The sequence below is a fragment of the Chaetura pelagica genome, unplaced genomic scaffold (genome assembly GCF_000747805.2).
Source record: "Chaetura pelagica isolate M959 unplaced genomic scaffold, ChaPel_1.0 scaffold596, whole genome shotgun sequence".
Taxonomy (NCBI): Eukaryota; Metazoa; Chordata; class Aves; order Apodiformes; family Apodidae; genus Chaetura; species Chaetura pelagica.
In genome coordinates this window covers 403,469-421,067 of record NW_009953725.1, presented here as the reverse complement: position 1 = coordinate 421,067, position 17,599 = coordinate 403,469, and the positions used below count along the sequence as shown (strand labels likewise).

At 37.4% G+C, this 17,599-nt stretch overlaps 1 protein-coding gene across 1 annotated transcript in view; it reads left to right on the top strand.

Moving 5' to 3' along the window:
- Window positions 1-17,252, top strand: part of ERMP1 (endoplasmic reticulum metallopeptidase 1) — a 21,218-nt gene extending 3,966 nt beyond the window's left edge. The window contains exons 3-16 of the mRNA XM_010000652.1: window positions 312-613; window positions 3,773-3,900; window positions 4,256-4,361; window positions 5,232-5,378; window positions 6,795-6,887; window positions 8,288-8,500; window positions 9,176-9,396; window positions 12,132-12,306; window positions 12,776-12,966; window positions 13,592-13,744; window positions 14,282-14,484; window positions 15,231-15,346; window positions 15,819-15,982; window positions 17,088-17,252. Coding sequence (XP_009998954.1) covers window positions 312-613; window positions 3,773-3,900; window positions 4,256-4,361; window positions 5,232-5,378; window positions 6,795-6,887; window positions 8,288-8,500; window positions 9,176-9,396; window positions 12,132-12,306; window positions 12,776-12,966; window positions 13,592-13,744; window positions 14,282-14,484; window positions 15,231-15,346; window positions 15,819-15,982; window positions 17,088-17,252 — 2,377 coding nt within the window. The remainder of the gene's footprint in view (window positions 1-311; window positions 614-3,772; window positions 3,901-4,255; window positions 4,362-5,231; window positions 5,379-6,794; window positions 6,888-8,287; window positions 8,501-9,175; window positions 9,397-12,131; window positions 12,307-12,775; window positions 12,967-13,591; window positions 13,745-14,281; window positions 14,485-15,230; window positions 15,347-15,818; window positions 15,983-17,087) is intronic.
- Window positions 17,253-17,599: the final 347 nt, after the last annotated feature.

Genomic DNA, 17,599 nt, shown 5'->3' with positions numbered 1-17,599 from the left:
GCTGAAGGTAAAGCCTTTGGCATCTCCCTGCTGCTTCTGCTCGGGTTGGTATGTTCACGCAGAAACCAGTAGTTTGTTTCCATATCATGATGGGCAGGATGAGGAGCCCTGAGCCCCTGAGCAGAGCAATATGCCTGTGGCCATAATGATCTCTGGCAGCTTGACTACAGTTGCTACACAGTTGCTTTAAGTCTCTTCCACTTATCTTGAGTTTTGAAATAGAGCAATGTACGAAACTGTTACGGCTGTACGTAAGTTACATACTAAATGCTGAACGTGTTGATGCTGAATGTGCAATTTATGTCTTACAGGAGATATCTTGACAACATAACAGCAATTGGGCCCAGGACAGTTGGAAGTCCAGAAAATGAAGTTCTTGCAGTTAACTACCTCTTAGAGCACATTAGGGCAATAGAAAGAGAAAGCACAGATGCCCACAAGATATATGTAGACATACAGAGGCCCACGGGCTCCTTCAGCATTGACTTTTTAGGAGGCTTTACTAGTTACTATGCAAACATAACCAATATTGTAGTGAAGCTGGAACCCCGAAATGGAGCTGAGCACGCAGTGTTATCCAATTGTCACTTTGATTCCGTACCAAATAGCCCGGGTAGGTCCACACGTTCCTTCCGCCTTTCTGTCTGTTACGTGAGCCACACAGCTGGGCTTGCTGTGTTCTCATACCAAGTAGCCTTATAGCCACGTGCTGGAATAGTGCAAGTACCAGCTAGTCTGCTTGATTTCAGTGAGATTCAGTATTTAGAGTGACGGGTAGAGCCTGCTGAAGTCACAACTTCTTGCTTGCTTTCTAGTAGGCAGCAAGTTACTTAGATTTCTAGAAAGTTTGCTTGTATCTGCCTTGTAATTCACTGCTTCTGCATGTAGTACCTGTACTGCTTCCACCTGTTGTTCAGGTCCTTCCACACTTTGTTATGCATTTAATCCTGGCTTTTCTTTCACAGGATGCTTTCTGCCAGAGGCTCTTTCCACCCACACTAATCCATCTGTTTTTGCCTCCCTTTGCTGGTGTTGTACTTTATATCAAGTTACAGTGTGATATCCTTAATCTCTGACAATATTTCTTTTCTTTCTGCACTCAAAAACACTACAAAGATCACTGAAAAGACTGTAGTAAGGTACTGCTACCTTGGTAGTGTGTACCTCTCTCACTGCTACTTTCACTGTCACTCTCTTATTCGTGTCAGTCTGCATTATTATAAATCTGATAATATTAAATAATTATTACAACAAGCATGTAAGCAGCATTGTAAATACATTATTTTAACGGTGCCAGGAAGGTAGGGAGCTGAAAACCACACAAAAACATCTGTGGTAACACTCACCTACTGGTGTGTGCCTGTTGCTGCAGTTGAGACATACCTTCAGATCTCAGTAGTATTAAGTTAAAAAATACCTTCAGGTTTCATGGTATCCATTAACAGCACAGCTTTTACTAAAGTTTCTTTGTGTTTCTCTGCTCCACACAGCATTTTATTTTGGGGGATAAACCCTCTGGTGTTTAACACTTGTAAATAGTCTTCATCACTGCAAAAGCAGTTGCATATTAGCTAGAGAAGCAAAGCACTTGCTATACTCTGTGCCTTTTTTCTGTCAACAAAGAGTGCACAGAATTTCTGCTCAGTTGTATTTGAGCAAGATATGCTCCCAAATACACATTAATAACGGCATTATGATCATCATCATCATCATTTAAGCTCTGTGATTTAGGAACTGCGAGTTGTTAATTACTGTATTTTTAGTCTAAATATGGCTGCCTAGACTTAACACTTCACAAACATAATACTAAGATTATTGAGAAGGGTCTTTTAAATTGATGCCCTGTAGGAATTGTGTTCCCAGTTCTGTGCGTTGTAGCACAGGATTTTGTCTACATCAAGTACTCTCTTTACAGTTACTCAGTAAAATACTTCACCAGCCTTTCACAGAAGTGCCAAACAATATTTGTGATTTGTGTAGGATTGTACTCTGGAGGAGCTCGGAATTGGCTGGTATGCTTGCCCTTAATCACAAAGCAGCCCAGCCCCGTGTCACAGCAGTGAGGAACTGCAGTGTCTTTCGTTTCTTTAGTGTAAAACCTGTGCATAACCTAAGGAAGAGCCTTCTTTTTTTTCCTGTTCTTCTGTATTTTTCCAAGTTACTTGCTTACAGTTGCCTACCAATTTTCAGTTCATATGGCTTATTTAATTATTTTCTGATAAACTTGAAGGCAGAAACATCCTTGATGTTATCACTGCAGATGTACAGGTTAAAGTGGTTTTCTTAGGTTGCTGATATTTGCCAAATCATCTGCTTTAACCTCCCGTTTGTTTTGCTGTGTATGAAGTATTTGAAGATGATACTTGCTCTGTGCCTTGTGTCATAGTCTGTGGCTACATGGCTGCTTTAGTCAGATGTAAATCTGTATGTTGAAACCAATAACTTTCTTTTTTTCTTAGTCTCACAGCGAGGCAGATAGGTGATTAATCTCACTGAAAGCTATAATCACCTCTCTGCTGAGTTTTTAACACTGCATAAGTTAAATAAAAGAACTGTGGGGCCAAGAGTAGACTGCTGATTCTGGTAACAATATAATTAGGCCTTTAAATCCGGTCTTTTGGATGGGCTTTTGGAAAGCTTTTGGCAGAGCAAAACATTAATTTTCTGAGAAGCAGATTAAAGAACAGTGTATTGGAAAGACTTTGGGCTTATTTATTTATTCTGAAGTATTTTCATATGATAACCTAAGGCTAAATTTGAACAGTTTTGAGTTTGTATCAGGAATATGCCATTTTCATGGAAGGGCAGATATGTCTTTAGAAAAAGCTGCTTTTTAATGTGTAAATTAAACAGTTTTAGCAGCTAACTCATCTGCCCTATTAGTGTGCTAAGGGCTGATCACACTGTCATCTCAGTGCAAGTCAGCATCATACATGCAACCCAGGCTTAAAGGAATGAAGTTACATTTTTCAGTTTGTTCTCAGATGTTATTATTTAGAGTGGGGTTGGGTGTTGCTACGGCTTGCACCAAAGTGAGGGAAATGGGGCAGGGAAGACCTCGACTAAAATATGGCTCCTTAATCAAGATAAAAAAATGGCAGGGCATGGGAAGGAGGGGTAAGGAAGTGAGAGTAAGTCTAGAATAGTGTTGAATGAGGACCTCAGAGAGAGCAGACAGACTGCTGAGCTCAGAGCAAAAGGAGGTTTTAGCAAGGAAAGAAGGGTGATGAAAAGAATGTGATAATTACAATAATGTATTACATTGTGTACTTTAATTTTAAGAATGTTTTAGAGGTATGAAGTCTGATGTTTGCCCTGTTTTGCAGTCTTGGCCTAATATTACTTTGAGATCTTGTCCACTTACTTGAATGAGTTACAGTTTGAGAATGCCATAGAGTGACTTGTGTAGGAATGTTTATTTTTCAGAAATGTGAAAGTGACAGTTATGTCCATGTTTGTTTGTATTGTTCTTAGAAAATGGATAAATACCACTTTGCTTAGTAACCTAGCTAGTTGCTTTTCTGGAAGAGCAGTATTGGATTTGATACCTTGTACTTCACTTGCTCAACTTTTGAGCATTGTTTTTCTTTATGCTGTTGCTTTTAACAAGTATAGACACAGGGTACAAGCATTAGCAGAAAATACACTAAAGCCTGACATAACTGTACGTTTGTTAGATTAAGTAACTGAGATATCATAAAGCTTCTGTCTGCTCTTTGTTGAAATTCTGCATGTCTGTTGTAAACCATACTATTCTGCTGATTATTTTAAGGTGCCAGTGATGATGCTGTTAGCTGCGCAGTGATGCTTGAAATACTTAGCACGCTTTCAAAATTATCAGAGCCCCTACAGCATGCCATCATATTCTTATTTAATGGTGCAGAAGAAAATATTTTACAGGTGAGAATGAGCCAGAACTATGAGATACACACATTAAAGCTGTATATTAAGACTCTGTTAACGGAGTAACTGTAGATATAACTTGTGTTTAATCTATTGAAATATTAGTTAAATGTCAATCTTAACATTCTGAGGAAAATGTATTTGATTTCAAAGGGAAAAATATACGTAGATTAAGAATATTGTAAATATCAGTTTCATTCAGAGACTTGGATTTTCTGCATTTGTTTATGTTGTAAGTGATCTGGCTGCCTCGTCAAATCTTGAGTTATGATCATAATGGAAAATAAATTTTAGGCTGGTCTGGAAGATATTTGACCTATATATTTGTTTGTTTGTTTGTTTCCCCATCAAGGCTAGTCATGGCTTCATTACACAACATGAGTGGGCCAAGTCAATTAGAGCTTTTATTAACCTGGAGGCAGCAGGTGTAGGAGGAAAAGAACTTGTTTTTCAAACAGGTATGAGCTTGCACTGTGTCCAGTTTCTACACCAAAATAATTTGATAATAAACAATATAGACTTGAAGGAGTGTTGAAAGTGACTCATAAGCAAAAGACAGGAGAACGTCTGTGCCTCTTTCCCAGGCCTATGCAGCAAGTAAGTTGCTCTCTGTCTTTGCATACATGTAGGCTAAAGCACTGCTGCAGAAGTTGCCTCATAGGTGGGAATCCTGTGTAGTACAAAGTTACATGATCTGTATTTCCCTTTTATGTCAAGGTAATAGGTGAAAAACAGATTTGGACATCTTTTACATTTTGCATAGTTATACTTTCATATGCTTTATTTAATTTTCACAGCAGCTCTTTCAGATTCTTTGGAGGGAGATGTTGACATCTTCTCAGGAAGCAGCAAAACTTTTGTGTTTTGTAGGCTACAATTCAACTTTTGCTCCATCCTTGTTGGACTTCAGACTTCCTTCTACTGCTGGAGCTGCTTAATTGCTTACTTGCATGGAATGCTTTAGTGGAGACATTTCTCTAAACAACAACTTTGAGGTGTGATAGATGGATGCTTAATTGGAAACTCTGCTAAAGGTGTTGTGTTCTTAGTGCTGGGTCTTTTTTGTGAGCTGGCTTATCTGCTGTGCCACTAAATACTAGAGGCATCAGTGGTTTGCTTTTTTTCTCTTCCTCTGAAGTGTAACTAAATCATTCTCTGAAGTGTGAGTCATTCAGCCAACACAAATGCCCTTATAGTATATACCCTGTGGAGCAGCAGCATTAAAACTCAAGTGAGTTCCTTCGCTATTACTTCTTTGTAACCACAAAGATAAAATCTTAACTAAAGTTCAAAAAGTATTTGTGAACTTTTTGCTCGTCTTCTGCTAGGACCTGAGAATCCTTGGTTGGTACAAGCATATGTAGTTGCAGCCAAACATCCCTTTGCCTCTGTGGTGGCACAGGAAGTATTTCAGAGTGGTATTATCCCAGCAGATACAGACTTCCGGATCTACAGAGACTTTGGCAATGTTCCAGGTATGTTAGCAGAAGACATGTCAACGAGCCTTGTGCAGTCTTAAGTTTATAGTAAGGAAACTGTTCTATAGTTCACTAATGTGAAGGTTCTCAGATTTGGTTTGTCCTTCAGTTTGGGAGCAAATTTTCCTGCTTTTTTTCTAAGGCAAGAGCCTTTAGATTTCTTCCATTGTACAGGTTGTTAAGGATGGTTTGGGGGAGACTGCTGTTTTCATTAAAGACACCATGTGGTAGAAAATTCCTGAAAAATCAGGAAAATGCTCCAGGAATTAAAGTATGCTATTAAATGTTCTGTTTTCAAACATCTTGATAATTATGCTAATGACCTGCTTGCAGGAATTAAATGTCTATCTAATGGATAAACAAAAATTGTCTTTAAGATAGTGAGTTATTAATTGATGCAATTCCATTATTTTTTCTTTGTCATAATTAAGCACAGGACAGCAGTTTTTTGGTTTTGCTGTGTTTAGAGTTTGCTATCTGCAGAGAATGACCAGTGGCAACAATTGTGGAACACAAAAGGAATATAAACTTCTGTAACATTGTTCCTGTCTGGCATAGGACATATTTGGAGTCATTTTCAAGAAAAGTGGTATTTTTGAATATGGTTCGAGCCTGAAAATAAAGTAGCTGATTTTGTACAGTGTGTTCTTTATATGTTCAGAGTGATAACCCGAATTACAAATTGTAAAGGAATTCTTTCTGATGCCTGTTTTTTCTAAACAAATAGAAATTAAATAATTGAAGTAAAGAACTAGTTTGTTCCTCGTTGTCCACTGGTAGTGTTGAGGTCTGGTTTGTTAAACATCTGCAAAATTGTGAGCATTCAGTTTGCAGACAGCAGCTTTTTGTATATGCTACTGAGGGGAATATGTGTAACTAATCTTGCAGAAAACTTTTTAAAATAACTTCCTATATTTTTACAAATTATTTGTACTTTTAGAAGAGGAGTTTTCAGACTGCCTATTTGTTTACAAGTCAGAAGTAAAAAAATAGGCCCGTGGTATTTTGAGAAGGTGTTTCTATAGCTCCACAGTGCTGCTTTTTACTGCATTTCAGCATGGATCTCTTTATGTTTTAGTAGCAAATGTTTGGATAGCACCTTGCACATCTTCTCTGAAGCTGATATGATTAAGAATTTTCATGCTTGTCCAGCAGAGATTGGTTTGTATACAAGTGTCATACAAATCAAGACATGAAGATGACAGGTGTTTTAAATGTCCTTTTTAAAGGACACATGGAGTCCCAGCTAGTCTTTCTTCTACAAAGCTGACCATTTTGATCATCTTTAAGGATAATGAGTGGGCTACAACATAGAGCAACATTTTGTGTGAAAATAGTATCTGAGGCTTTCACATGTTTGCTCTGAGGTTTTAGGTTTACATAAATTCAAACATGCTTTTTCTCTTTCTGTAGGAATAGACTTGGCTTTTATTGAAAATGGCTACATTTATCACACAGAGTATGACACATCAGACAGAATTTTAACAGATTCCATCCAGAGAGCCGGTTGGTATTTCAGTAATTTGGTAACTTAACAAAGAGTAATGTTGTAGCTGCTTTTTCATTTTGCTGCAGGACTACCATCACAAGAAATACATAATTTCAATTAGAAATTTAGAACATGCTAGACGTGTTCTCAAGAGTGAAGAATTTAATGAATGCATTTCTTTAAAATACAAAGGAAATGTATTTGGTAAACCTGGGAAAACAAATTTTATGAGCATCCAGTGATGCTGGTTTGGAAATAACTGGAATTTAATTAAGGTTATAATCTAGCCTTTGATACCTGACTCTTCAGGATTTTAAGTTCCGTTTTCTCTTAATAAGTCCTCTTATTGAGTAACATTCATCATTAGAAGCTTATGGTTAAGTTGGTGACCTGAAGACTGATCTGCCAACAGAGGTTTTTCTTATAGAATGAATCCCATACAAATTTTTGTGGTGGCACGCAGACTGTGGATAAACAGAATTTGTTTTCTACTAACAGGTTGTGCTTATAGCAGGCTGTTTGACAGACAGCAGTAAAGAAAATTAGAGAAAGACATTTATTTTCCCAGGAAAAACTAAGATAATCCTAAATCCCTCCACGATTTTGACTGTTTCCCATTGACAGAAGCCAGCCTAGATGTCCAGGATGAGTAAGAGCTTTAAACACTTTCTTGTGCCAATGCAGTTGCAAGACAAAAAGCAAGACAAGTAAATTCCTGTTGGAAAAATTATTGTACTGCTTGTGATGGTTACATAGAACATCTCTTGCTAAATGTGTCACACCTTAAAAAAAAAACAACAATAAAAAAAACCCCAAACTTTCAGGTCAGTACGCACTTGTATGTAGGTAAAGTAAAAGGAATATGATAGTTGAGAGCAGCTGCTCTCATTTGATTACATGTTTTTTGCCTGTACTGTGGGAAAGGAAAAAGTGGTTGGTGCCTTTAGGCTGCAAAGGAAAATAGCCTTGTCTCTTACTGTACAATCATCTAGGGGAAGAAAGGCAGGTAATTGTCATTGAGACATAGAGGGGTTACTAGTTGTGTGGAGAAAAAGAGAAAGATTAATAGATTATGAACTCTTCTATGCGTTACCCTTGAAGTGCAGTGCTTTATTACCAGATCTGAAAAAGGACATCTGGACTGAAAGTTTGACTGCTTCCTTCATTGCTGCAGTGTTTACATGCATGAAGCTTCTCAAGTATAGTTATTGTAGTGATAGCTCTAGTTAACTCATGAAAATACTATGCTGTGCATACCATCAAATACCTCTTGCAAAATGATCAGTTGTATATTCCCATCCATGTTGAGGGTATTTCAATACAGTTTAATTTTTAAGAATGATTATCTTTAAAGGAATGCTGTATACTGTTTCATGAACCCTGACATAGTTATGTTTTGTATCTGCTTTTTTAATAGGTGACAATATTCTAGCTGTCCTAAAATACTTGGCAACTTCAGATAAGTTGACGAAATCTTTTGAGTATCGACATGGAAATGTTGTGTTCTTTGATGTACTCGGCTTATTTGTCCTTGCATATCCGGCTCGTGTTGGCACCATCGTGAACTATATTACAGCAGCAATTGCTTTTCTTTATTTAGGCAAGAAAGTATTACAGCCCAAAATCAGAGGTAAGTCTAGTTCTTAGAAAAAAGAAGACACACCCTTCCTCAACAAGTAGCAGTTAATAGATGAAGAAACATTCAGGCAATTATGGTATCTGTTTAGATAAACTTCAGAAATAAATGTTAGGTGTGTGGCGTGCCATAGGGTTTGCTTTGTGTTTAAGTCTTTCAACTGTGAATAATTATGATGAAAAAAGACTTTGATAGGCCTAGATGTGTAGCATTTATGAATCATTATTATGTCTCTCATTCTTTCATGATTAGAATGAAATCTTGTAAGGACTTGAAAAGGGGGGGAAAAAATTACTTAGTATCTATATTAAACACTTTGTTAGTGTAGGTAGGTCTCCAAAATCCTTTAACAATCTGTCCATAGGTAGGAGCAAATAGGAAAACAACAGATTGGGAAAAGAATAACAAAACTTAATAAAGGGTGTAAAACAACTTAAATCTTCTAGTTAGACCTCTTCAGGTGTGTATATGAACCTACCTTTTTAAACAAAAAAATCAACCCAAACACCCTTCCCACTCTCCCCTTCCTCCTCCAAAATCCAGCAAACAGTTTTGGACAAAGAAAAAGTTGCAACCATTATACTGTGGGGTCATTACAGTCTTCATGGTGGCCTGAAGTGGAATACCTGACTGTTGAATGAAAATTCTTTTTTTTTTTTTTTTCCATAGCCACTCATAACCTGAAGAAAATTTTTACTGCATTTGGCTTAACACTGCTCAGCTGGGTCTGTGCGCTGGTGACAGTCCTTCTTGTGGCAGCGTTTGTCTCTGTCATTGGACGGTCTCTTTCTTGGTACACCCATTTCTATGTTTCTGTGTTTCTGTATGGAACTGCAGCTGCAGCTAAGCTCATTCTTGTACATAGGCTAGCCAAGAAGTTCTTCTATAAGGTAAGTTTGACTTTGTTTCTAATGTTCAAAGGTAATGTAGTGTTTAGTCAGTGGAAGGCCTGATTTTCGAGTTCATTAAAAACATACAAAAAGTTTTCTGTATTGGACAAGAGTGTTTAAAATGTTGCTGTAAAAATTGCTTTATCTAAGCATAGGGATTGCCCTACTAACTCAGAGAGTTAAGAGTTTTGTGATCTAAGGCTTTATCTTAGCTAGTGACCTTTTGGAGTATCAGGAAAAAAGTCAAAAGACAGTAGAAGAGAGAATGAGAAACAGTTTTTTTCACTGTCCGCACCTTCCCTTCCTGCCATCATTTCAGTGATAAGAGATCAGAACAAGATCTGGAGAATTTAGATTTTGGATACCTTTCAAGGTTCTTGGTAATTAGGGCATCTACATTTATACTCAAATGTGTACTTGTATGACAGGTTCTCTAAATGAAAACAATTATTTTTGGTATGGTACATCCTTATGTATCTTTCAATGTTCGTATTACTTATTCAGTCTACTGTATAATTTACATTTGGTTGTAAAACTTGAAATTCCACTTCTCTCATTATTTTTTTATTATGTGTTTTGTTTTGGTGGGGTAACTTGTATTCATAATCTTCAAAGCAAATATTACCAATATTTCAGATGGTTCACATGAGAGGTTTTTTCTTGCATCTATCAGAATTTCTAGTTGTCATGTCCTTTTCTAATACAGTCTTCTGTGCTGTACAGTGCTTTCTAAGTGAAGCTTTTGTAAAAATGTGAGTAGTCACCCTTCTCCCTATAATTACTCTGATTATTAGTTATTTTGACCACAGAGGGAGATAGAACCAGAGCTCTTGATAGCCCATGTTCTTTTCTGCCATAGGTAATGGATATTCAGACACCTGCAAGGCTTAGTCAGGATTTAGTGTGTTACTTTTCCAGTGTTGTCACTTTTCATGATTACTGTCTTTGTACCTGTTTTGATTAGCATTCTTTTTTACAGAGTAACCACTACAATTTAACTTATATAATAATACCATAATTATAGCTTATAACCATTAAAATGTGGAGGTGATGGTGTAATGGTTTTGTATTAAAAATGAGTGAGGGCCTTGGGGTGATGCCTTGAGGTGTCTGACAGTCTCTTCCCAGGACAGAAGTTGACTGCTTGACCCTGTTAGGTTTAGGTTCTAGGCACCATAATGTTTAGTCATTCAGCTTGTTGTTACTTACCTTCTTGGTCATTTGTACAAGCTTTGGGCAAGGGAATTTAGGAAACCTAAATTGTCAGCTGAATCCAGCTTCATCCAAATATTTAAAAAGTCTTAAGAAATTACTGAAATTTGATTGTATGGAAAGTCCTGAGTGGATCAGTCATGCCTTTATCTGGAAGAGGGTTTTTTAATTGTTTCAGGAAGGGCAGTGTTAACTGGCATGTGTGTGTTAACAAACATAAGTATGTGGAGTTGTCCTTCTGTGGAAAAGACAAGCCATTTTAAAATAGGTGTGGTGTCACCATTTTCTAGTGTTTTGAAAGAGCCGATGGGAGAATATACTTTTGCTAACCATTCAGCCATTCCAGGCTCTGGATCTTCTTCCCTCTAATCTGCAGATTAACCAACTTGATACCATGAGTCTTGATTTTCTTGCATGCTGTAGCTTGCAGTGCACCACGCAGTTTATGCTGCTTCTGTAACTTACATTGTATTTAAAGTTGCAAAAAACTTTGGAAGCTAATCTCTTACTTGGCTATCACAGGCAGTACGTAAGTTTTTTCTGGTGTGAATTAAGAAGCTTTTTGTTTGGAAATAGGTTTGGGAACATACATGTTTCTTCCCTTCTCCTTTCTTTTTTCTTGTGCTTTTTTTTTCTCAGCCCAAAACTGAACTAGATGTTTTCTGATAGCCATTGTTCAGGCAAGTAATCCTGCATGATTGAAAACCTTGCACTACAAACACTGCAACATTGCCCATGTAATTTACAGAAAAACAACAGAAAACCAAAACACGTTTTGATGGTTAAACTGCTTTATTTTTTGAAAGCATGTCTGGTATTATCTGACCCATTAGTGTATTTTTTTCAAAACAAATAATGTTTTAAAAAGCAGGCTTTTGAAGTTGTGGCATGATATATCAGAAGACCACTATAATATTTGTCGACTAATAAGTGCTTGTGTAATTAACAGATGCTGTTCAAAACCAGGTTTAGAATCTCAGGAGATAATAGGTAATTTTTTCACACATGAGTACTGTGTAACTTTTTTATATCCTTCATAAATGCCAATGGATTTTATAAAAAGGCCCTGACTTGCCTGTGTACCTGAACCATTAGCCCTCCATCTTCTCAGTATTGTCATTTGTGCATTCCTTTCCTCCCTCCTTCCGAAGCTGTGTAATGCCTTTTTCAAGCCATGTCAGAGCAGATTTAAATAACAATAATAATAAAAAAACCTATACTGTCATGGATTATTCTAAATGGCAAGAAAATGGATCCACCTGGATCCATCCACCTGGATGCATTCCTGTGTGATGTACTCTAGATGACCCTGCTCTGGCAGGGGGGTTAGACTAGATGATCTTTCGAGGTCCCTTCCAACCCCTAGGATTCTATGATTCTATGGTGTGATCGTGCCTGTCAAAATTGTTTTGTCCAGGGAAAACTATTACATACAAGAAATTAGGATTTTTCTTTGTGTTTTATTGAGATGTGATACATGGAATATGTTTGGTAATTAGTGTATTTCGTTTTTTTTGTTACAGGGTATGAATGAGCAGTATCTGGGAGATATTTTTTTTGATGCTTCATTGATGATTTGGTCTATAGCCTTGGTTGTGATAACTCAGAGGGGCATTTGTTCAGCGTTTATTTGTACGTTATGGATAGCATTTCCTTTACTCACTAAACTGATCATCCATAAAGAGTTCAGCCAAAAAGGTATGCATTTGGGGGAGGAGAGGGCAGTGGGAGTGGTGTATCTCAAAATCTGTCACTATTACTGTGCATTGGGTGTTTTCCTCCAAACTCAGTTAAATATTTAAGCAAAAGAAATCCCATGCTTTGCATTTTGAACAGTCAAAGAACACATGTGACATTTTTATAACATGAAAAAATGTTCTTGAACTAGATGGTTTGAAAGCATGAAGAACTGCTCTAAAAAAAAAAATACACCGAGTAACATTCTCTCTGTAATATTTAAACAGTGTTTGGGACAGAAGACCTGCTTAATTTATTTTTTTTAATGGAAGTGCAGTTTCTGTGTTAGTTTTGAAAGAGTTACATGGGCATTGGCGATGTTAAATGGGATCCTCATTCCCTGCAGAAGTATATGGATATATTAGTAAAGCTGTATGTTTACATCCTTTTACAGTTTTGGTTTGGGTTTTTTTTTTCTCGTCTCCTGTAGGTGCCACAATGAAGTTTGTCATGATGTACATGCTGGGAATGTTTGTTCCTTATCTGTATATGATGTATCTTAGTTGGACTGTATTTGAAATGTTTACACCTATCATGGGACGAAGTGGTTCAGAAATTCCTCCAGATGTGGTGTTGGCAGGATTTATTGTGGTCATCACTATAATTCTGTCATCCTATTTTGTAAGTAGAATTTGAACATGTTGTTTAAGACTTTGAAACTTTCTCTAGAGTTTAGCATGAATGTTTTTCTAAATTAATAGTAGAACTTTATAATAATTTGACAAAATCTGAAATGTTAAAGGAAACTTTAGGAAGTATGCCAGAGACTCCATATTTTGTGTGACTCAAAAGAGAAGTTCTTGAAGTAGGGGTTATAAAAATATAACTGCTCTGTGATGATTTACTAAATCATCACAGATGACTGACAGTAAAGATTGGTGTAAAATATGCAATTCAATGCTGGAGTTTGAACAGGCATTCATTTTGGGTGAAGTATAGTGTGTGGGTGAACAACACATATACTACATGCAAAAAAAAATATTTGCTGCTGCCCTTGCCAGAGGGGTGCTAGGTTTTTGTTGGCAAATGCTTAAAAAAACTTCTAAAGCTCTGCTTTAGAAAGAGCTTTGCTTCTTTTGGTTTTACATCCTGAGATTACAAAGAAGTGTCTTGTGTCAGGTAGTACTTGGATTGATATCTTTTTAATATACTTTCAGTTCCATAATTGGATTTTAGATTTATACAAATAGTGTCTTATTTCTTAAGTCTTGCAGTTTTATAGCTGGGCTGTCTTTTTATTCTCTAGATTAACTTCATTTACCTTGTGAAAAGCACAAAAGCAACGTTAATAACTTTAACTACTGTGTTTGGAGTCACTCTGATTCTGGTGTGTAGTGGAATCTTCTTCCCTTACAGTTCTAATGCAGCTAATCCAAAGCCTAAGCGCATCTTTCTCCAGGTAAGAAAAGCCTTGCATATTGTGTTGCCTCTGTTGTTTGTCAGGCTGTTTGGTTTCTTCAAAGCTTAACCTACCTCCCACTCTACCCTCAGGCCCCTGCCTCGCCCCCACAGGAGTAATTTTCCCTTTGTTGCTTGATTTAAAAACTCCAATGATTATTCATGGATTTGAAAGAATTGTCCTTGTTCAGTTTCTGTGTTCTGTTCATCTGTGTCAAAAGAGCAGGGGTTTTGTTGGGTTTTTTTTAGGGGATTTTAAGTAGGAAAGTTGAGTAAGCAAGGATTTTTTAAAAAATGAATGTGATGGGAGGTGAGGGAATATTTACAGGCAATATTATCTTCTGAATGTAGGGTTTTTTATGGTGTGTTTTTCTTATTTGAGCAATTCTCTATATCTATTAATAAATACTCAGATATGCATTTAGTGCATACTGAAAATGCAGTAAACCTTAAGGACTTACTTGGAGGATATTTGACTCTTGCAACCTGCACAGGCTCCATAATCTTTCTGGGTATCTTTTTTGTTTTCTTCTTCTAGCACACAAGCAGAAGATTTCATGATTTAGGTGGAAATGTGGTTAAAAGTGACTCTGGTATATGGATTAATGGATTTGATTATAATGGAATATCTCACATAACTCCCTATGTACCTGAAATCAATGAAACGATAAGAACTCCATGCGAGGAGCAAGCCCCTTTTTGTGGCCTTCCTTGGATTCTGCCAGTGCATTTCATGTTCTGGTTGGTGTGAACCCTGCTTCACTTAAACACTTAACTGCCAAAGTGTGTTGGTCATTTGTGCAGTCTTGCATATGTGAGGGCAGAAAAAGTAAGGCTAATCTTGGTCTAAAAGTAAATAATACTTCCACTTGAGAAAGTGCTTCAACTTCTGTCTAGGCGTAGTGTTTTTTGCCAGAGGCTCTGCAAGAGATTTTGGGTCTGCGGCAGGAGCTGTAGGTGTTGGAAGTGAGAAAAAGCAATGTAAGCACCAGTGGAAAAAAGAGGTGTAGGAGAGGCCCTCTAAAGGGCAGCTCAGAGTAGGAGTATGTATGTGTTTTCCCTTCTGCCCCCATTCACCCCAGCTGGCAGGAGAGGAGGTCTAGAGAAGCTGGTCTTGACAGAAGAAAACTAACTGCTGTGACTGTTTCTTGTACTCCAAAAATCTTGTGAGCAGAAGTGTAGCAGTTTGAAGATGCAGATGTTCTTACTTTTTTTATTGTTTTGTAAATGCAGGAAGAGGAAGATAATAAGAGGACAGACTGGTGACTATTTTTCTATTAATATGCCCTTTAAATATTTGTCTGGCCACAAGCAGCTCATCTTACCTGCCTTCTGCTAGAATCAGTAGCTTTTGAGTATTTCATTTACTAGCAGCACAGTCAGCTATACTATATAAAAACTTCTTGGTTTATTTATTACGTTTGAGTGTTATATTGAGAATAAGTTTGGTTTGGGATTTTAGTTTATGGGGCTTTTGTTTCTAATAGGAAAAACTGGTATCTTCCTGCTCCAGAAATTGTTCCAAGAAGCCCTATTCAATTTAGAGTTGTGTCAAAGGAGCTGATGCCCAGGAACTCTGTGAGGTTAAGCTTTGAAGTATCTGGTGAGTATCTGAAGCTTCTGGTTTGTGATTGGTGTTCATTTTTATGTGCATAATAAATCAGGTTTTAACTATGGTACTGCAGGTTCCAGTGCCATTCCCAATATGGTGAGCTTTGTGAGATTAGCATGAGTTAATTGAGTTTTATAACACTCTAGAAGCTGTGGGTGTTGTGTTACAGCTGTTATTTGAAGGACTGATTACCTTGTCTATTTTGAGTAAGCCTTGATCTTTTTATAGCAAGTCCTTTCTTAAAGTCATTTTTATAGCTTTATCCCTCTCATACATCATCATCTCATCTCACTGCTTAGAAATAATTGAAGTTATTGAAGTGTCTTTTCCAGGGAGGACAGTTGTATCATGTTTTGGAAGATACAAATAATAATGCACAAATAACATCCTACATTTAGGAAAACTGGTGGTTATTCGGCATCCACCTGTTGATACACCTAGATATGTATCCCTGTCTCTGCAGGTCCAAGTCACATATCTCTGTACCTTCGGCCACATGAAGGGTCAGCTCTGTCCACCTGGTCCCTCGGGGATGGTGTGCCAGTTGCTAGTATAGGAGGAGACTACTTTGTATTTTACTCCCACGGGCTCAAGGCTACACCCTGGCACTTCTGGATAGAACTGACGGTGAGTGTACTGTTGCTGGAAACCCAGATATCCCTTGGTCTGCCTTGTTCTCACCACCTGGGCATTCTTAGGTGAAAAAAGTCATAATAACTTTCTTAAGCTTTGCTTTATTTGAAATACCTTGATTCTAGTTTTGCTCTTTGAATTTGGCCCTCAGCTTTACGTATCAGCTCACATATTTTTGATGCTTAGTCCACTAACTTACCAAACAGCCCAAGGGAGAATGTCTTTCTCATCTCCATGGTCTTAGGCTGTAAGTTTGGATTTTAGCATCATAATTCTTGAAGTTTTATCTTTATTACTGGTATTTCAGAGGTCTTTTTCCTACTGTGAGTAGTTTCCTTTTTGGGTATTTTGTTTCCTTGGTTTTAGGTAATTACAGGGAGTCTTGGTGGGAAACTTGCTTATCTTGAAGCTGAACAGAGTTGTAAAAGTTTTGTTTCCTAAATTTTCTTTTGCGCTTTTTACAGTTGGAAGCAAGGGATTTATTACTCCCCCTGACCTCATTAACTTGCCAATGAAAAATTTCTTGCAGCTATGTTTTTATCGTATGTTTAACAGTGTTTTATTCTTTGAATAAATATTTGAACAGCATTTGGAGGTTCAGAAAGTCCCTTGTTCCTTCCTGGATCAGGCAATGAAAGCACTTAACCAAATAATTCTCTGAGGGTACTTGTTAAAACCAGACAGGAATCTGCAGAGTGACAAGCTTTGCAAGATTGATAGTGACAAAGCTAGGCAGAAAAGGCCTTTCATCCTAAGGATGACAATAAAAGGATCAGCATAAATGCTCTGTTGGAGTCCATCTCTTCATTTGTCAGCAAATCCAACACAGATGTTGAAGTTAGAGCATGTGCAAGCTTTGTGACATGTCAGAGGCACTGTCAGTGAAACACCTAGTTGCAAGTTCAGGTGGAACTCCTCATGTGATCAGGCTGATGTGTTTGAAGATAGTAGGTATTTTTTAACATGTAGAACAAAGAGATGCAGGATGAAGTTTCTTGCATGGGTACTAAGTCTGTGGAAAAAAAAAAAGTACATCTGGATTGATCTTATGTTTAAAAGCTATAAACATGAGATTGTGTTGCCCTTTTCTCAATTTCAGGCCCCAGAAAAGCATTCAGATGGAATAGTCTCCCTCGGCGTAGCAGCACATTACTTTTTTGGAGAAGATCAAAAGTCACCTCAACTCAGTGCCTTACGGGAGAGGTTTCCAGACTGGGCGTTTTTTTCTGGTTGGTCCTGCACTTATGACCTTTTTGTCTTTTAATGTTGACAATGCAGCATTTCTTGAGTAACCTCTCTGATGCAGAATGTTGTTGGAGCAAACACATTCCAGCAACAAATACATTCTAACAAGATGCCAGAGACTTTTACAAGAATTAAAAGTACTTTGGTGACAAATGGTGTTTCTTTAGCAGTTTGACTATTTAAAGACTACTGCTCTCTAGGGGATACTTTGTGTCAATGTGAGTACAGTTTACCTTGGTCCTTTCACTGAAATGGCAGGTTGGCTAGCGGCGTTTCTTAAAAATCAGAACTGCATTTGAGGAGGTAGCATTAGAATAATATATTGGCAATTGTTTCAAAAGAGCCTCGTGAAATTATTTAGGTATT